Source organism: Excalfactoria chinensis, chromosome 2 (genome assembly GCF_039878825.1).
Source record: "Excalfactoria chinensis isolate bCotChi1 chromosome 2, bCotChi1.hap2, whole genome shotgun sequence".
NCBI lineage: Eukaryota > Metazoa > Chordata > Aves > Galliformes > Phasianidae > Excalfactoria > Excalfactoria chinensis.
The window spans coordinates 19,094,266-19,115,833 of record NC_092826.1 but is presented as its reverse complement, the minus strand read 5'-3'; the positions used below and the strand labels follow the sequence as shown (position 1 = coordinate 19,115,833).

General features: G+C 37.2%; 1 protein-coding gene across 41 annotated transcripts in view; it reads left to right on the top strand.

Moving 5' to 3' along the window:
* RIMS2 (regulating synaptic membrane exocytosis 2) overlaps nucleotides 1–21,568 on the top strand; it is a 425,424-nt gene that overhangs the window by 49,148 nt on the left and 354,708 nt on the right. For 28 of the 41 annotated variants that reach the window (XM_072327907.1, XM_072327899.1, XM_072327904.1 and 25 more), the window contains exons 2-3: nucleotides 8,201–8,233; nucleotides 8,633–8,719. The exons of the other annotated variants lie outside the window; for them this stretch is intronic. In XM_072327907.1, coding sequence (XP_072184008.1) covers nucleotides 8,201–8,233; nucleotides 8,633–8,719 — 120 coding nt within the window. The remainder of the gene's footprint in view (nucleotides 1–8,200; nucleotides 8,234–8,632; nucleotides 8,720–21,568) is intronic. 41 annotated transcript variants of the gene reach the window in all.

Sequence of the window (21,568 nt, the reverse complement as noted above, 5' to 3'; positions counted from 1 at the left end):
CATGACAGCCTTCACACACAGTGTTTGGACCTTTATTTTGCTCTCACTAGATTTCTAACTCACTGTGATTTTTGATGAATTTTTAATTTTCTACATTTGACATTTTGAAAGTAGCTGATGTTGATCTTGAAACTGTTATATATGGTAAAACTACCAAGTAAAGGATAATTTAACCCAAGCTCAAACTGGCAAAACTCCTAGTTCAGGAAAATTAGTAAATGAGACAAATGAAAAACGTTTCTAGAATATTAATATTAATTAATTAATTAATTAATGTTAATTAATATTAATATTATTGGGAAACATTGCTTCACCAAGTCTATTTTCTTATGTTGATGGAATCACGGAGTGATTGATTTGACAACTTCGCTTCATTCAGAACTTTACGTTATTTTTTGCTCCATGATTTTTGTTGTTGCCTGTTTCTGTATATCCCCTCAGCAGCCACCAGCCACCCAGGTGGGCAGCAGCTGGCACGCTCCACATGGAAACTGATTGCAGTGCTGACGGTTACAAAGTCCCACTCATGCTGTGATAACCAAAATACTCATTTGCTAAATATAGGAGATAGCGGCATTTATTTAGACAGCATAGTTCGTTTGAGCACTAGATTTTCAACACTTACCTTTTAATATCACCTCCCTGGTCAGAGCCTCCTGCTTCCAGTTTTGGTTAACCTTCAAGAGAGAGCACTGATCTGTGAACTAATACTGGAGCTGCACCTAACGTGGTGGATACCATTCAATGTAGTACTTATTCATTATTACAGTTGTATTTCAGTCATTTTCCCATGTGCTGATGTGTCACTGAGACACTCAATTTATGGTTTTAATATCAAGACTGTAACAGAAATGAAAAAAATTGTCCAAGATAGAAGTGTAGGAGCTTTCTCTTAAAGGAGCAGGAGCAACCCGGAAAAATCTCCTGGAGGTCATTGTCACCAGTCTTGAAAGGATTAATTTCCTTGTTCCTTAGTGGAAGAACGAGGGGGTGACCAAAATGGCGATGGAACTAAAGGCTCTTCTATGAGCAGCTCATAAAGAAAATATTATTTAAGATAATCAACTCATTATGTTTATGTGGAGCAAAAATGATTAGTTTGCCCCGTATGTCGCACAAGCGTCTGGGTTTGTTTGTAGAACACTATGTCTTGTATGTTTGTAGAACACTATGCAAATAATATGAAAAAAAAAAATTGCTTTGAAGAATTCATATCCAAAGATAAGCATTCTCATTTCCTGGGCTCTTTCTGGAGGAATCAAATCTTACTGCCAGTCTCCTCACTCCTTGGTTTGAAATTCAAGTATGGGGTTGTTGAGTATTATGTTTTTGACTGCAACAAACTGCATTTTAGGGTGTCTTTTCTAGAGTTGTTGCTGTCATAAGTAATAATTCTTGTTTATCTGGAAGCTCTGATTGTCTGGTTTCTAGTTATGTTCTAAATGTCATGTCTAAAATGTAATAGTAACCTTATGAAATTTACTGTGCTTATTGATAATTTTCATTTGAGGTTTGTAGACAGATCATTCAATCTGGACTATTACAAAGCATCATCTATAGATCTGCTTATATGTAAAGTAGATATGAAGTGCTCTTGTTGCCACTCTTTATTATCTCTTCAGCCTGTACTTCAGGTGTTTTTTAACCACTTCAGCATGGATTTAGATGGCCTTAGAATTTATTCACTTTTACAGGCACTGTTTCTATTGCAAGTACCTAACTTATCCACCTGCTTGTCTAATAGTATCGAATGCCCAATTACCTCTCAGCTCAGGTCCGAGTTGTTTTATCAGAAGCTGCTGTTTTGATCAGGTCAAAATCAGTCAGGAAAATCACTTGAACACTTCTTCAGTGAAATCTTTCATTTGAAAGGACATTATTGTACTGTTCAAACTATGAACTATCCTTCTTCTTTAAATTACTTATACTATCTAAATTAATTAAAAAAATCATTGGAACAGTCACATTAAAGAAAATTTCACCTTCATAAAAAGACATTCAGCTTAATATTCTAAGTTGAATATTCTTTTAGTATCAGTGGAGTGATCAGTTCACATAATCAGTTCAGTTAACATGTAAATATTTCCAATTTCCACTCAGGCAAATAGTGTGGCACTGAATTCAACCTTCCTAACTGTTCTTGGAGTTAAACATACTTAACATTGTGTAACTCCAGCTGTAGAGGTGTCCTCGTTCAAGAGAGTTGCTGATTTTACACATTTGTGCTGTGTTTACCAAGAGCTGATGTGAGAAAAATCATAAATTCTGTATCATGCATCTTTATTTCAGGCTTAAGCTATGAGCTGGTAATCATTGCACAGTAATCTTTTGTCTCCAGCTTGTCTCTTCATGAGGGAATATCACTGGGATACCATCCGGAAGATTTGGAAAGAATCCACAGTAACAAATCTAGTAAAATGTGTTAATGGACCTTGCAATCCGACTGACCATGGGGGTGTTCAAGAAATGTTTGGATGTTGTGTTGAGGGATATGGTTTAGCTGGGAAGTATTGGTGATGGTTGGACTGGATGATCTTTTAGGTCTTTTCCAACCTTGGTGATTCTATGATTCTGAAGCAATAGGTGAGGGAAAAGGAGAGCAGAAGGGCAACAGAATGTTGTTTAAATTTCTTTTTCTTTCTTTCTTTTTTTTTTTTTTTTTTTTGGTCATTCTCCAAGGTGTGTTGGGGATGGTTTCTTTTTCTACATAACAAAAATATTAGCGATGGCAAATACTTAAAAAATTGTGATGTTCGTGTACTATGAGAATGGGAATATATACATTCCTGATAAAGGTATTGTATCCATTAATTGGAATTTTTAAAAAGTGCTGAAGACTGTGATATCACTTGCTTTTGATTTCCTTACCACCTTCTCATGTAGTTTTCAGCCCAGTTCATGTTGGGTAGTTCTATATTTTTTGTAAGATTGTTGGAAAATATTCATTTAGTAATTGCGTTTTAATTTGTGAAAAGTTTCCTGAAGGGTTTCAGAATTCTTTGTTATAGATTTACAGCAGTCCTGTCAATTAGCAGTATGTCCCTTTTTTGGACAGCTGAGCAAGAAATAGCAGTGCCCAACGTAAAATCCATAATCTGATTTAATAGTTTTGTCTTTAGTCTTTGCTTTTCACTGTGTTTGCATTCACTGTGTTGATTTTCTAATTAGCCAGTCTTTTTGGAGTAGTTGACATCTGTTAATAATCGGAGAGAATTTTGAGGAGAGAGAATAATGTCTTCGCCTGAAGCCAATGCGTTGGCATCTTGACCCTCGAGCGAGCTTCTGGCTTTCTACTATTCTTCACAATAGTGGGATCTGGAATGCAAAGAAGAAAATACAAACTCAGAGGGCATTATTAAGCTGAATTCACTTTGTAATGTGTGTGGGTGTAGCAGTTGGCATTCCTGCTGTTGTGTTTATTTGAAAGATGGTTGCTCTTACAGTGTTTTTTTTTTTTTTTTTTTTTTTTTAAATGTATATAACTGGAAATCTGTATTTAAGATAAACTTATTTCCACAGTCTTCACTCAACACTTCTCTCCTTCTTTTCTATTAACACAGCTGGAGGTCAGTGTCAGTATTCTATCTGTAAGAGAAGCAAGATGTAAAGCTTCTTTTTATAGAACGGAGACTATCTCTCATTGTTCCTGTACGATTTGCTTTGGGGAAACGAGATAGTTCTGTGCGTTAATATTTAATCTCATCTTAATTCTTAATCAAGTTAAGTGTAACATGCCTTTCTCTTTGAGACCATGTATATTCTGCTTTGAGTTTCGGGCCATTAGGCTCTGTGTTCCCAAAACCGAACATTTCATAGTAGTGTCCCATTTGCTGGAATTTAATAAGCAATGCAGTTAATGAAAATAGCTATTGTAAAAGCATCAACAACTTCATTAAAGTACTACTGACAACTTCAATTATATCATTAATTTTAATAATAAACCTTTTTTTTTTTTTTTGTTTGTTTGTTGTTTTTGTTTTTTTGAAGCTTGGATAAGGGAAATCCAAATTCCAGTCAATAGATTTGTATTTCCAGTCCTCTCAGCTTCATCAAATGGGCCTACTGTCCTAAGCTGACCTTTCCTAGCCTTGCTGAGATGGCTGTGAGGGGAGGGCTGTGCTCTGAGTTTCCATGGTGGAGGGGAGCACAGAAAGCTGCTGTCCCACTGCTGAGCAAAGGAATGCAGCTCCCGGACTGTAACACTGCAGATGAAAGCGGCATGGAGTACCATGCCTTGTGCTCCACTCAGTACTTCTAGGAGATATTAGGTATGCCTGGACTGTTACTACCAATGTGATCTCCTTGAGCTTATAGGTCTGTGGATGGCAAAGCTGTAAATTTTGAGTGCAGTATTGTATTTGTCATAGATATTGAGATTATATTCCTGGCAAGGACGGCTCATTCTGAAGTCTGGATATCCCCAGACTTCACCGGGGGAGGATTAAGTACCTGTTTAATTTTGGACATCTAGAAGGTGTAGAGTGTATTTTATGGATCATTACTGTGAATTTAGGCACCCGAATTCTGCTCACGTGCTTTTGCAGTTATGCACTGATGCATGTAAAAGTGGAGAAGAGGTGTGCTGTCAGAACGCTTGTTAGTTTCCCTGTAACCAGTGCATCATTTGGGAAGAATATTGTATGGCTTTGGCACAGTGGATTTTAGAGAAATGCTTTTTCTGTAGGTTGAAGAACAGAAAATTTTTTAGGATGTTATACAGTTGAGAAAAAATGGGTCAATATATTCACTTCCTTCACTATGTTCTCTCCTGCTTCTGCTTTTCTTTTCCCTCACTTTTCTATTCTGTCCTCTTATTCATTCTCTGTTCCAGTGAGACTAGCCATAACCTTTGAAGAAATTTTTAGTACCCAGGGAGAATCTAACGCTAAAATAAGTGTTCAGTGATACTCAAGTTCCAACCTAGTGATGCTGCTATCTGGAAAGGATCAAAGTGGTCTGGCACTTGCATTGTGCAGGCTTGCAGAGGATCACTTCAGGAATGGTGCTATGAACATTTCAAAGGACAGAGGTTGCAGTCCACTGAATGCGAAGTGCTAATATTCCCTATTGTTGGCAAATAGAAAAATACTGTCTTGTTTTAAAGTGAAGCAAATTATGCAGTGTATGCAATTATGTATAGATATAAATAGAATGTTAACTGATGAAGGCTTCAGATTCTTTCAGTGCTTTAGAATTAATTTGATGCTTGTGCAGTGTTGAGTGAATTCCTGTTGTGAAAGAAATCATCAAGAATGAGAATAGAGAATGACTTAATATTTTGCGTTGTTGGAATGCATTGTCCCAGCCACTGTTGATTAGACACATTATCTGCAGCCTGCTGGTGGTCTTTCTAAATAGGTACTTATTGGAAATTATTTCTAGTAAATAACTCATACTGGCATTGTTCTTTCTGGAGTTTCTAGAAGACAGATTGAAAAGATGTGGGAAGGCAAAATATAGACAAGTAGTGTGAAAGAATCAATGTGCAGTTACACTGCTTGGGTATTTTTTCATTTGGCCCGTTGAGTACATGAATGTGTATCTATATTGATGTGTCAGTCCAATTCTTGAAAAGAATTAATAGTTAATGATTTTTGAAAGGAAGGGAAAAAACAATTTATATGTGAGAAATATGGGAGTACTCCATCTCATAAAACCCAAGTCACTTCTTCTAATCAAAGGAAGTACAACTGTATGTGCAGTATGTAGACTGTACTTAAGAGTCTGGAGTCTTTTCAGTACTCTTTCGTCTAGAAAAAGACAACCACATTTGTGCTAAAATGTATTCCACGTATTTCATCTAACATGTTAATATTTCTGTCATTTACTAAAGCTTCTATCCCTTATTTCCCTGACCTTGAATGATGAATGTCTGTGCTGTGCACCTGAAGGCCCCAGGCCTGTTCAGCTATGAGGGCAATATTGGCTCAACTTCATGTGGTAGAACCTGTTTTTTCAATAGATTTTTTTTCATAATTTCATTTCAAATTACAGCTTTTGCTCCATTGTTGGAAAGTCAAGGAAGAGCACTGCCTAATGCAGGGACTGAAGGATATATGGATAGTACTCAAGGACTGCGTCACAGTTATATAATAATGGAGGCTCTTGTCCTCACATAACTGCAGTGTTGGAAAGAGTATAGTGGATGAGACACAGAATTGTAAAAGGAGAAAAGAGTATTTCATAGGAGATATGTTTTGAATTGCATAATCAAATTACATCCTGAGTTAGAAAACAGTGTTCCTATAAAATGAGGGGAAAACCATTTATATGCAGGTTTTCAGAGTGTCTGCTAATGGCCAATGTTTTTTATTTAATGGTTCTAAACTAAAAATCTGTATGATTTTCAGAAATACGAAGGATTTGCAGCTGCAGTTGAAGTCAGTGAATATGTACAATTATGTAAAGATGCTAAATCCTCTTGAAAAAAAAAACCCAAAGATTTCAAATGGAGCACTCAGAATTAGTGTGCATTATTGAACAATTTAATCTCATTCTATTTTGGTTTCAGTTTTGGATGTGACAAAAATTGACCGTGGTCCCTAGTCCAAAGGAAAGATATGGGTTATTATCTTAATAGGTGAAACGCTCATATCTCAGCTGTTTTCTAAAACAGAAAAATTTACAATGTAGTAATAGTTCAGGTGTCCAGTTAATGTGTTTGGGAGCTATGTAGTGAGAGGAATGTAAGGAATCATGGAGTAGCTGTGTATTCAGTTCTCAGTCCAGTTGCTAGGGAGGTGACACTTGCACTGTCTAGCTTTGGGCAAGTGGCATGAGCTCTGATGAACCACTTCCTTGTCACCATCCACCATAGAGCTTTCAGATTGTTGAGGATGGAGGCTTCAAGCGCTGCCTACTGCAGGTGGTACCGATGCACTTTGATTTCCTCCCTGCCCCTCGAATATTTTGGGTGGAAAAAACTAGCATGGAATCTCATGGTTAAAGATTAAAGTGGTTATAATTAAGATGCATGGTCAGGTGGAACTGCAGTGGTATGAAGAATTTTTATTTTTCTATTTCTTAACTTTCGAGTGTATCTGTGTTGTTTGGCTTTAATATGATTCTCTAAGATGCTGCAGAGGCACACTGTGCTAGGAGACTTTTCACTGTGTGCTGCATGTTCAGTTTTCTCTTTCTCTGGTAAATTCTGTTTTCACAGTTTTTGGTGTATCAGTGTCCACTTTTCTTGTTGAGTGCTTGTTTGGCTGCTGTTTGTAGCAATAGTCACTGTGATGCATCATATGGAGGGGGAGACACGGAACTATTTTTGTGAGCTTTAATCTTTTGTCCGGAGTTAAACATCTGCTTAAGTTATGAGCCTGAACTCACTTTTGGCAAAGTAAGAGCGTATTCTCCAGAGGGACATTCAGAATGCTTATTCAGGAACATGTTCGTTTTCATTGAAGGTAAAAGAAAGCTAAATCCCAACTTGATATTTAAGACAGATACCTGCATTTAGAGGATGTAAGTATTCTTGTAAGTGTATGTCTCTGTTCTTGGGTTTGCTGGGAAGGAATCTCCTTTGCTTATTCACTCAAACTAAAGCATGTATTTCAGGAAGGATAATTTCCTGAGGATGATGGACAAATTCTAATCAGTACTATACAGACATACTGAATGTATTACCTGTTTCTTTTAGTAAGTCATAGAAAACTTCACTCAGTTCCTTAGTTCCTTAGAGTTCCTTACTTTTCCCTCCTTAGTTTTAGAGTAATGCTGTCTTCTGACACTGACATAATTTAAGAAACAAAGTGAAGACTTTCCTTTTACCTATTAATTCTGGCTGCTGCATTTAAAATGACGCTGTATGTTTTAAATTCAACTTGAATTATGATAGAGAATTTGGTTCTAAAGTGAAAATCTAGAAAATAGATTGTAATTAACATTACCAGGACACTTTCCGTTGCATTTATAGTTGAATGTGTTGCTGAAAGTTTTCTAACAGGGTATTCGGTTTGAAGAATTAGAAGTCAGTTATAGGAAATCACCCTGATTTCAATTTGTAGCTGAAATATTTAGTTTTCCAAATTCTAATCCTAAATGGAAATAAGCACTGAATGCAACTTAATACGACAGAATTTATGGATATTCCTCTTAAAGTAAGGATCTTTTCCTACTAATTTGATACAAATTATAAAAGGTCAGGGTAGTTGTTTTACGACACGTTGCACTCAGTTGTGCAAACTTATCTTTTTAGGGTCAAAGAAGAGCAAAAACCACAGCTGACACAGTAAGTAAAATATCTTAAAAGTGCAGTAGGCTTGACTTTTCTACCTTTGCCATGTTCTGCTTTTGGCACCTTTGATGGTATTAGCTTACACTAATACCTGAAAGGCTGCAGTTAGTTTGCCTTCTGCTTCCTGACTGGCTTGTAAGAGAGCTGCCTGCAGCTTCTTACTTCATCCACATCTTAGTTGGATGTAGGTTCTTGCTGCCTGCTTGTGAACTGGTTAACTGTTAAACTTTACTTCCCTTCCACCTGTAGTGGCTGATTTAGTACTGCAGCTATAGCATTCCCATTGGCTCTAGCTTTTCCGCCTGTATATTTCTATTATCATTGGATAAGAAAACATTTGAACTAGTGTGGTTTTATTGGTTATTCAGTCACATTATTTGCTTATTTAAACAGGTGGTTTCCCTTTAGTGGAATCACTGAGCTGGTAAATAACGTTCTACAACCACAGCAAAAACAGCAAAATGAAAAGGAGCCCCAGACGTAAGTAAGCTGCTCTCTGTAGACTAAATAATGTCTGTATAGCTTTAAAACATACTGGAGAGTATGTTTATAATAATTGCCCATTGAGAACATTCTACTGAGGGCATTTTACAAGCTGACACTAATTGCTTTCCACCCCCTTGTTGGTAAAAGGAAAAATGGAAATCAAGTATGACTCTTTTTAGCAGTAACTTAAATGATCACGGTAGAATTCAATCTGAGGAATTACTGCTGCTCCATTTTCCTGTTTGTTCAAACACTTCACACACGGAACTCTTAGTAAAGAGATGTGTTTTCGGTGCATGCGGAGCTTGAATGGTGAGACATGCTGTATTATATATAGCATGTCTATGCAAATGCATGGTATTTGTGATATTGATCATGCATAGAATGCTATACAAATCTACATAATGTGTATGAAGAGCTTTTAAAGGACCAGGAAGGTGTCATTTCATTTTTTTTTTTCATGCTTCTAAAGTATCTGTAAAGCTTCAAACCTTTAGCAGATATGAGGTGAAATTTTGGTTCTGTCAAAGTTTAGGGAAGTTTTGACTTTGATGGGGCCAATATTTCATTCATGGACCTACTACAGTGCTAAGCCACAACGAGAGCCAAATGAAAAATTTTACTTTTCTTGCTTCCTGAAAATGTTATGATTTATCAGAAACTGGCAAAGTGAGGTCATTCAGTCTTAGGGTAGAACTTAAAGTATAAAGCTGTAAGTATTCTTTTCATAAGGAGACATGTCAAAAACAAAGACTCTTCAGTTTTTCTAATATTTCAAATGTGACCTGATATTATTTCAACTTCAAATGTTTAAGTGCTGTATGTTCTTAGAAATGTCATATAAGTTTGCTTCTGAACCCATGTGTAAGTGGTTTAAAAAATGCATATTTGTTGTTATTACTTAAATTTCATTCAGAATCAATTTTTGTTCATTTTTAAATATGTTGCTCAAATGGAGTTTCATGCTTACAGACCACCACATCTGTTAATTACATTTTGAAAATTCACAGAAATTTTGACAAAATTAAGCAGAGAACTAGGCCTTAAAATTGATGTTCTGTTAGGCAATGTATTTTTTGAACTCTGGTTTCAATTTTTTTGTGTGCTAAAGTTAGTATTAAATTGTATATATTACTAATAGAGTATTTTTTTTCCTCCTGATACTGGTTAGGTACTCATAATATTACATTTGATTCACAGTGCCTTAATACCTTCTTTGTATTCCCAGTTTCCTCAATGCAGCCAAAGTTTGTTCTGGTTACCACTGTTGTGCATATGAAGCATATGGCTTTGAAGAAACTGAAAAGACTATATTCATTGTAAACTGTTGAGTTGTAGTTGCCAAAAAGTAGTTATGAATGCTGTTTCTACTACAGTTGCTGTTATAATGGAAGTATTTTTTGAACGCTCGTTCCTTGGCAACCAACTTTCTTCAGTGTTTTTATTTAATAACTAGGGAATAAACTTTGTTGTATACTCATTGATTTTACAGATACCTCAAGGCTGTAAGAAGTGTTCTATTTAATAGGAAGGTTGTATTCCAAAATTATCCCCAAAAGAAAGCTGTAGTTATTGTGTTATGGTGCCATTCAGTAGGGCGTGATGTCATTCAAACATAATATTTAAAAAGCAGTTTAGGTATGGATAGTTTGTGCAGTTGACATAGAAATGAGCAGCATGAAGGTATATGCTTGAAGACTTTTTACCTCTGTCCATAAGTGTCTGGGCATTTTCCATTTGAAATCACTGCCGCTATCTGAGTCTGTAACAGATTTAAAGCTATGTCTGGCTGTCCATTGATGAATTCCATTGACTAAAAACTTACCTAAAGTTGATCTGGGATATACAAGATGTGTGAGAAGGTAAAGAAGGATTCATACTATTGGTTGAGAATGTAAGGTAACCTGTTAAAATTTTTGTGTTTGTTCTCAAAATATTTCATAGGTAGGAATAGTTGGACATCCTTTGGACAAGAAGTCTATATCATAGTGTCATGGAGTTGTGTCATAGAATGATTGAGATTGAAAAGTCCCTCTAGCAGTCATCTTGTTCAGTCCCCTCTGCTCCAGCAGGGACACCCAGAGCAGGCAGCACAGGCCCATGACCAGACAGCTTCTGAACATCCCCAAGGAGGAGACCCCACAGCTTCTGGGCACAGCAATGCTGCCTGGTGCTCAGAGGGAGCCTCTGTGCTCCAGTTGCTGCCTGTTGCTTCCTGTTCTGGCACCGCTGGGCTTCATCCTCATACCTTCACCTCCGGTATACAGTTTACAGAGTTTGATAAGATCTCCTCTGAGCCTTCTCTTCTCCAGTCTCAGCTCTTTCAGCATCTACTTAAAGAGAGATGATCCAGACCCTTGTCATCTTCATGGTCTTATACTGGACTCTGTCCAGTATGTCCACATCTCTCTTGTACTGAAGAGACAAGACCGGACCCAGCACTGCAGGTATGGCCTCATTAGGGTTGAGTGATGGGAAAAGATCATCTCCCTCAAATTGCTGGTGATACTTTGCCTAATGCAGCCCAGGGTATCATTGTCCTTCTTAACCACAAGGTAACTTTTTCCTGGTTCATGTTCAACTTGCTTTCCAGTAGGAGCTTCAGTTCCTTTTCTGCCAAAATGCTTTCCAGCTGGGCAAACCCTGTCACATCATGGTGCCTGGGTTTGTTCCTCACCTGGTGCAGGACTTTGCTCTTCCGCTTATTGAACTTCATGAGGTTCCTGTCAGCCCATTTCTCTAGCCTGTTGAGGTCCTTCTGGACAGCAGCCCTCTGGTGTATCTGTCATTCCTTCCAGTTTTATGTCAATCCACATTACTGGCTGGAAATACAGCCCATAGTTCGTTAGCTTCTATGTGAGGAGCTTAAGGGTGACAGTGTGGAAAGTTACTCTCCAAGGTGCTCCCCTCATCCATTAAGCCACTCATTACTTCTTAGAAGTTTATTAGGTTGGTCAGGTATGAGTTCCCATTGGTGAATCCATAATGACAACTACTGATCACCATTTTGTCTTTCATTTGCCCAGAAGTGGTTTTGTTACCTTACCTTTCCTGGGTCTGAGGTGATACTGACCAGCCTGTTGTTTCTCTGTGACCTGCTTTGTGCCCTTCTTGAAGACGGGAGTGACAATTGGAGGTCTTGTATCTCAAATGGTGTGAGTGGCTCTCTCAAAAATATGTAATAGAATTTTAAAAAGCAGACAAGATAACAAGGATGATCTGAAGAACATATTGCCTTTCATAAGAAGACAATTACTCTTCTTTGTACTTGATGCTGTAAATACCAGTGGATATTTTAGTCAGTGTCTGAGTTAAAACAATTTCTGGAAAGACTGCTCCATTTATAAGAATCTCTAATGAACTCTAGTTAAAATAAATTGACATCTCTCAAATACATAACGCACATCAGTGGATCATTCTTTTTGCATTCTAAATTTACTGTGTAAACAGTATGACTGCCAACCACTTGGTAGCATTGAATCTCATCAGATTATCTACCCAAGTGTGATAGCAAGCCCACGTAAATAACAGTTTAATAGAAGTTGCACTGTGTATAGTCCGTGGGTTTATTTGCAGTCTGTGTAGTTCTGTTCAATATGTTTCTTAATGGGACCTGCTGAAAATAGCACACTCCACTTGAAGGAATATTTTTCTTGAAGAGAAAAATATATCTCTGCAGCTAATCCACTTGTGAATTTAGAGTCAAGAGAAGTCTACCACTCCACTGTGTTTATTTTCTCAGACAGGAAGATAGAAAGAAAATTGAGAATAAATGAGCTGAAAATAAAAGTATACTTTGCGGTATTTAAAAATGAAATGGATATTGTAGTTATCTCAAAGTCAAATATTATAAATCCTCAAAATACATCCTTAACTATAAATCTGTTTATATCTTTAATCAAAGCCAATATGAGGTACCCCAAAAACTTCTGTGATTCTTACAATTGATTATGACCACTTCTGTTAAGAGAATGTTAATGCTTACCACTCATAGCATAGAATTATATTTGACTGACTTGTAAAGATGCCCTGGACTATTTTTTAGGTTTTTTTTCTCTTCATAATACAGATTTTAAAAGACTTGTTTGTCCTGGTTGTTCACATTGATAGTGATAATAGTCATAAATATGGTTGTATGCTAACTGTTGAGTCACAGACTGAACTGTTGATTGATCACCTGGGGAAAGGACCTGGTCAGCCCTGGGCACAGGTGAAAGCAATTCATATGTGTGACTGGAAGGAGTGGAGCCTGGCTGCAGCTCTCTTAGATCCCCATTTAAGGGCTGACTGCCACTAGCAAAGGATCTATGGTTGGAGATCTCCCTCCCCCCAGCCCTTATGGAGTTTTTCCTTGTGAACATTGTTCCTTGGGACAGGTAAACATTCTTTTCCTGTTCGTCCCCTTTGCCTTTTCACTCTTGTACCACCTTTCCATTGCACTGATCTTTACAACTGTGATAGTGGTGTGTCAGAAGGAAGACACCAGAGACAGATAGATGCAGTAATTATAAGAAATATATTTCTATATTTAACTTTGAGTCTGGTGGATCCATTTTAGTCTTAACACATGCGCAGAATGTAATTCTGCAGATAAACCCAAAGAATGCAATAGTTGAAAAATACTAGATTTCACATTTTTGATAAATTAAGAAATCTTCCCAATAGCCATGGATAATGTGAGGAACCTATTGCCTAAGAAAATATCTATTTCTGAAATAAATGAAAGAAAAAAGTTATCTTTAAAGAAAAGTCGGGTAGTATGGTATTATGTGGAATTTCTTCAGGGTCTGGCGTTCATAAGAGAAATAGTCTTGCACGTAGAAAGAGATGAATGCAGGCAAAAGTACTTAGCTGGCCAGCAGTTAGCCTTATGGGCAAGGAAAAAGTGAGGAAAACAAACAAACTCTTGAAGTGTTCTGTATTCCCAGTGTGTGTGTGTTTAAATCAAATTTAAAAAAATGGATAAATATAGTGAGGAAGGAAATGCGAATAATGTAGCCTTGAAATGAAGCTATATGAATGATTAAGTACACTAAAATCTCTCTGTGTTTTGTATTCTAAAAGCTAGTATGACTGAATTAGACCAGCATGTTTCCTTATGTATACAACAAAATAATATAAATAAACCCATTGCTGCCTAGATGGCGTGGATTGCAGTGTTTTTTAACGTTAGTAGAGCAGCTCCTCATAGCTTTGTGTGAGAGGATTTTCTCTCTGTTGTATTTTTTGAGAATTTTAAGAGTTCTTGGATGCCACAGGCTGTGGTGCCACTAATATGCTGACAACATCCTGCTTTGAGCTGCTTTCCAAAAGAAATGACAGTACCCCTGGAGGGATGACAGGTTGTCTGAATGAGATAAGCAAATAGATTTAGAAAATGCTGGCTTAAGCTTAACTTAAACAAGACAGAAGTGATACTCTTGCTGTAATGAGAGGAAAGCACGTTAAGCATGCAGCTGGATCACTGACCTCAGAATCCAGTGGCACCTGCCTTCATGACAGCAGCAAAAGGGATTCTTGCAGGGTGTAGAGGCTAGACACTTATTTTGGCATAAAGTGTAGCTATAACGGATATTTTCTTTCTTCTTAAGTATTGTGTATTTTTTGTGTGTGGAAGAACTAATAGGAAAAGTCATACAGCAAGTTCAGTTTATATGATTTATGTGATTGTCTTATGAAGGTCAAACCTTCTGGACAGGATTGTAGGACAACTGCTGCACTCTATTGGCTGTGCATTATTCTTAATAATTTAAAGTCTTCTTGAATTGACAGGGCAAACTATATTTTATGTGTAGAAGCGGTGTGGACCTTATTATACTTCAATACTATGAGTTCTAAGACATACGTTTTTATCAGAAGTTATCCCAAAACCAGAACAAAATGCTTTTGGCTTTCCAGATGAAAGTGTAACCTTACTTTTCTTGATATTCGTAGCTATCTAAAACAGCAAATGATCATTTGAATGTCACATCACATGGCTGATCTGCCCAAAAAAGTAAATATACAAGACTCATGTCTTTCTGTAATTCTAATGGGTCGCACTTTTATCATCAGAGTCACTGGCAGTGGTTAATGTTGGAAAGCAATTAATCCATAGCTTTTCCAAGAGTTGCGTTTTCCTCTCTTTTGGGGAAGTCTGAACTTGCAGTGTTTGTTGTAGTGAGGTGTTCTGTTTGCTGATGTTCTGAGCGTTTTACATTTCTGTAGATAGAACACACATGCTTAACATGCTGTGGTGTTGTCTTATTATCAAATTAAAAACACTGTTGAAGTTTATTAGTTTTTGTTCTTTATGGTTGAAGGTTCTGGGGAAAAAATAATAAACTCAGCTGTCAGCATTGCAAAATCAAAGGACATTAGAACTAGTTAGCAACTTCAGTGGATCTGATAAATATAGAGTGTCTTAACTCTCTTCTCCAGAAAGATGCTTCGGCGAGTCATGTTGCTTCCATAGTAGCACTGTCTTTGTGAAGCACCCACTGATGAAACATGCAAGACAGCAGATATGCTGATAAACATACTACGTACATAGGCGTCCACCTTCGTTGCTTGGGAAATAACTTCTATGGCATGGTTAACTTGGGTTAATTTGTCATTACAGCTTCTCTGTTTCCACATGACAACTGCTTACCTAATCTCCCTGTTGTGTCCAACCTGTAAATAGTCTCACCTGGTATTATAGTGCTACTTTCTACTGGAGTAGTTTTCTACACCTTTGCGTTCAGGCAGTAAATTGAAACAGCACTTCAGTACCTCTCCTCAGTATATTCTCCCACCTGACCCTCTTTGATCCTTTTTCATTTCACCTGGAAAAGATCAAAGTGGCTTTTACCGAAGTGGAATAAAAACTTCAAAGATTGAAAGTCACAGATGAGTAAGTACTGGACTAACACAGATGTGGAAACTACTGCGTTTCACAGAGCAATAGCTTTCTCCCAGAACAGCAACTGTTTCTTTCTGCATAAACCAACAGTAGGGAAGCGTGAACAAAAGCTAATTTCATTTCTTTTGTTGCACATGTGAATGAGGATCGAAAACTTTCTGGAAATAACTAGAAGACATTTTAAACACTACAGTGAATTATGAAGAAGACTGACCAAGAACTCGAGCTCAGAATTGTATAGAAGGTTCTTAGGAAGTTGAAATAACGTTTTCTGAATCAATCAGTGTGTCTTAAATTAATAACACTAGTGGAAGATGACTACTAGTTTGGAAAGTTGCAGGACTAAGTTTTATTGAAGTTTTAAGAAGTCTGATATAATTGGTAGTTTTAAATCTGTGTTGATTGGTGTCATTGCAAAGGCCCTCAAAAGGGAAGTTATAATGAATGCTTTTTTTGAGATGTTAAGAATTATAAGTATTTCTTTTGGCACAAAAAAAAAATGCATCTTGTTTGTAAAGCAAATAATCTCTACTAGGTCTTTGTATTAGGTGTGGTTGATTTTATGATCTGAAAAGCACATAATGAAATATGTTGAATAGATATTTAGGAGGGAGGAGAGCTTTGTGGGTAGTTTCATCATTACAACGTTATAAATACCTGAGGTGTGGGAGCTATAGTGGCGAGGCTGGTCTCTTTTCAGTAGTGCGTGGGGACAGGACTAGGGGCAATGGGCTGAAACTCCAGCATAAGAAGTTCTGCACGAATGTGCGCAAGAACTTCTTTACAGTGAGGGTGACAGAGCACTGGAACAGGCTGCCCAGGGAGGTGGTGGAGTCTCCTTCTCTGGAGATATTCAAGACCCGCCTGGACGCCTACCTGTGCGACGTGGTGTAGGGAGCCTGCTTTGGCAGGGGGGTTGGACTCGATGATCTCTAGAGGTCCCTTCCAACCCCTATAATTCTGTGATTCTGTGAACTGCTTCAGTCAAAACCACTAAAAAGTTGAATAAAAATCCTAAAAATTGGTTCTGAACTGATTTCAGAACCAGGAAGTAGGTTTTAAAATACTCTAAGTTAGCATCAGTAACACTAGAAATGTTGGGGGCCTTACAACTCTACCTGACTTCTGTGGTGCTGAAAGATATTTGGTACTTCGCAAAGGCTAGCTGTGTGGTGTAAGCTCTGCATCCGAATGTTTGCAGCTGAATGCAAATACTGTGAGTACTTTGTACCCGTGTGAATGACTTCGTCAAATGACCCCACTGCAGGTAGTGCTGAGTGCCTCTGAGGTATCGAGCACTTCCAGCTGCTGCTGATACCAGTAGAAGCAGTGGATGTTTTTCATGCTAAGTCTCACGGAACTGGGTATTTTTGCTTACTTGCAGATTGAAAGCAGAACCAGTGCTGTCAGTCATCAGTGTCAGGGGAATTCCTGTCCCCTAGAGTCAGGAAACACAATTAGGCTTGCTGGAAATACAATTAGGCTTCCCAGCTGCAGAGCTTTTCTGAAGAAAGTTCAAATGTCAGTTACATGCTTTTAAACTAATATCTCCATTCAGTACCATTTCAATGTAATTGATAGCTATGAATCAGTATTTTGTTTGTCTTTGGAAGAGTTTATTCTCTGGTATATGTTTCTATTTTGATATATTCAGCTGTTGTTGATTGTATTGGATGTTTCAGAATCAGTGAGGTCGAGTAAAGTGTTTTGTCAATGATTGTCTTGTCATATTCTCTCAGTAAGGAATAGTTGAGTGTGTTTGGCCAGTTCATTAGATAGAAATAATGCCTTAATTGAAGAGGTGCAGAGGGGTAGTGTGGCTAGAAAAAGTGTCAATTTGTTCTTCCTTATTTAAGGCAGGAAAGCATCAGACTGATTTAAAAAGGTTGCCTGTAAGATTAGGAGCTTGGCCACATTTGCCCAGGAAGATGTTGTAGGTGAAGCAGTTGTCCTTCATCACTAAGCACAATCTGTTGCAATGTGAGTAGTTCTAGCTGTAGTTCTGGTTTTAGCGGTTATTATGATGACTGACCAGATATCCAGAACACTAGAGTATGTTCCAAAAAGAACATGGTTCTTTATATCATAAAACCATTGAGCAGCTCTTCTGCTTTTTGAATGAGTGAATCTATTTTCTCAGTATCTCCATTCACATTTGCTTTTATGCATACACTCTTGGCTGGTCTTCTCCGATCATTGTTACAGTGATGATTTTACAGAAGGAGGAAATTCACTTATCTCCTCTTAAAGATGATCTTTCTGATTATGATCTGGACAAGGAGAAAACTGAAGTAAATTCATAGTGATGTGGCTCCTGGAGTATCTTGGACAGAGAACAAACATAGACAGATGGTGCCAGGGTGAGCTGATCAGAAGCCTGGGGTGAGGATGAGTACTACTGGGTACAAAGTCTCATCTATGAATAACATTAACAGACGGTGAAGATTGTCACGGGGGGGGGAGGGGTGGGGAAAGCAAAAAATCCAGTTTCATTGTGCCCTATTGAGAATGTTGGTCTGTCACAGTCCATGATTCCAAAATTTGGAAACCTGATGGTAATTCCCATTATCCTGTTTACATATCAGTTCTTCTTATCTTTCAGGAAGCTTTACATCCAATTGTGTACACCATTCTTTTACCACTGATTACTTAGAGGTAGTTTTGTTTTAGGAAAGGGATGTTCTTGATTCAGTGTAAGGATATTCAGCAAAAAGAGAATTTGAGTGCTTTCAGCAGGAACAACCTTCTCATCTCAGGTCTACTTTATTCATGCATATACGCTGTGTCTGAAAAGAGTTTCAGAACACTTGCCAGACCCATGATCTCCTAGTTACATGCCTAAGAGCAAAAGACATTTTCTTCTTTCTACTACAGAGTTCACCACGAGGCTGGAAAACCTTAACATTTGTATGACAAAAATCTGAACAGTGTGTGACCTCTGAAATTACAAAACGTCATCTGTTTCAACGTTATATGTGTATTTGAGGTAACAGATTATTTACAGCCACGTTTCATCATACATAGTGATGACACTGTGCTGTTACTGAATCTTCTAGGGAAATGTAATGCTATCTGTATGCTCAGAAACTATTCTGTAAAAGGTTTTCTGTTGAATTTATGGCTCCATAATCAACTATGACAATATTATCAGTGTACAGTAAATAAAGATTCTTTCTTTGATTAAATGTGCCAGGATCAAAGCATTTATCTGCTCTACTGTACTTTTTAGATGGTGATTTGGTCAAGCAATGGCTGTTACATCATAGCCGACTCTTTCGCCTCTTTGCCATATAAGATATAAGCTGTGTGTACATAACCATGTTTTTGAATGACTGTTTGTAAAGGAAGGTTCTGATGCTGGAAACGTTGTTGCAAATCTTCATTGTAACAGTTGAGTTATTTTAGCACAAGGAGGAAATGGATATTCTCCATTATTGATACTGGGTTTTATTGGAATAGTAGTAGGATCTGACCAATCTTAGATGCACAAGACTCATCTAAAATAAGAATGGCAATTTATTTTGAACATCTGGTCTTGGTCTCTTAAGACAGAATTGACAGTGTCCTGTGGTAGGAGAGATGGTAGATAATTTATCTCTGAAGTGAACTCAACGCTATCTTTAAGTTATAGTTGAATGTTTTTGAAATGCTCTGACAGTTGTAGATAACTGAGTGAGAAGGGGCAAACAGAGGGCAGCAATATTAAGTAAGGAGTTCCTTCTGCCAGAATCTGCCAAGTCTGATTTGCAGTGAGGATCTGAGCTGATTGAATTGATCAATTCAGGTCTGTAGATCTTATTACTCAAACAAAAATATTGCTTAGCAACTTAAAGGGTCACATGCATGACATAGTAATCTATGAGCCCTGTTCAACAATAGCAAGAAGTAGAATGCATGTACACAGGAAGCAAACTGATTGATGTAGTGCAGTACTAAGCTTTGACTTAATTATGATTAAACAAAGGTGAGTAGAATCTACTTCTACTTACTGTTTTTCCAAACAGGAGTACTACAGGAAAATGAACTGAGATCACAGTCTTGGTGAAGAAAAGTGTTCAGGTGTTACAGGAAAAGAGAATTTCATGGAGCTGCCTCTGAGCTATTTCCTGGCTATGAGTGTCACAGCGTTCTTTTTGCCCTAGTATATTACTGGGCCTGCTGTTAGCTCATGCATTTGCTATGCTGAGTTGGGAACAGCAGAGCTGTTTGGGAGGCTTAGTGGTGGCCCAATATTGTTGCCTTACAGCCCTCATTTATACCTAGTAGCATTGAGGGCTAAATGATTAATTAATTAATTAGCTTTAATTAGTAGGATAAAGTGTTTAAATATAGAATTAGATTTTGATCTTTTCTCTGTCAATACTTTTTTTTTTTTTTTTTTGTGGTTTTGCACAAATTTGATTGTTTGGAAAAGTCAAACTTCTTTAGGTATAGTATTACATACTGTGAATATCTGCAAGGTACAAATCTCTATCTTTTCAATTATTATCAAATAATATTTATCTAATATGGAGAAGTGCTGCATTAACCTGATTAACTTTGATATAAATTCATTAATATTCAACATCTTAATTCAGTGAAGTTTGAGTTCAGTTAACTTGACTAAAGGGAAAACATAGCAGCCTTGCTTTTAGATGTATTAATATTCAGGAAATTGTTACACGCCTTGTCCATCCTCTCACAAATAACTTCTGTCCTTTGTGAGCTGCTTACTCTTAAAAAATGATAATTTTCATATTTGAATGCCAGTTTTAGGATCCATTTCTGTGTTTCTAGAAGATGTTATACTAGCATGACAAAAGCAGGTGGTGTGTTCTGGCACTGCTTCCTGGTGCGTTCAAAACATGAACATGGAAAAAATGAGCCACCTGAGAATGCGAAAGGTGTTTCAGTGTACTATACTGCTGCTTGCGGCATGATTGCACTGGTGGTACTTCTGTAGTAAGAATACTGATATTCATAAACCACACGAATCCCACATCCACCATACCTAATGGGTACCACCAGTTTAGTGGTGATAATTCTGCATCATTTATGTTGGGGTAGCTGAGTTATGTGATGCCCAGTATGGGAAATACAATTCAGAATTGCACATTCTAGCTTTTTCAGCATTGCTCAAACTTATTTCCTGTTTGTTAAAAAAAGGAAATTGTCAAGATAGGAACAATCTTGTCACAGACGTAAAAAGATAGGTGCTACTTAATAATTGAAAATGCTCATGAATGTTGTAAACAATGTGGAATGAACTCGTTCTAATCATGATACTGTAATGTCAGGAGGTGTTACATTTCGGAGCCAAGATAGTCTGACCTATTATTTAGCATGTATTTATTTTGACTGCATATGTAATTGTCTAATGAAAAAATAATTCTGCCTGTCATAGTAAGAATAAAAAAGTGCAATGTGGTGAGTTAGCTTTTTGGGTGTTTCAGAAACTACAAGTGTGATGTTAGTGGCTTCTTTTTGTAAGTCAACTGATGATGCAAATAACGTAACCTGAGTGACTGTGAGAAATATTATCTCTGCTGAAGATGCCCTTTATAAATGTAATAATATTGCGGTGTGCTTAATAGTCAGTGACTGAATTAACATTATCAAGGTACGTTTGGTAAACATTGCATAACTTGGAGAGGAAATGCAGGATAAATAAAAGTGTAGCTTCTGTGAGTGAGGATCTAATAATATCACTGAAAAAATGCTATCTGATATTTAGCACTTATTTAGAGTAGAATTTGGGTTTACTGATAATTTTATTCAATGATGGAAACTGAGCTTTCATGTAGGTGTAATCCAACTGTTACTTGTTTGGAAACTTAACGCAAACTATTAAAAAAAAAATACAGAAATAGCCTAACTGAAGCACTGTTTCTAGTAATTCTAGGCTAATGCAACATTTCTGTTATGGAACACTTTAATCAAGTGAACTGGAAAGGAGCATCCAACAGTAGTAATAAAATGTA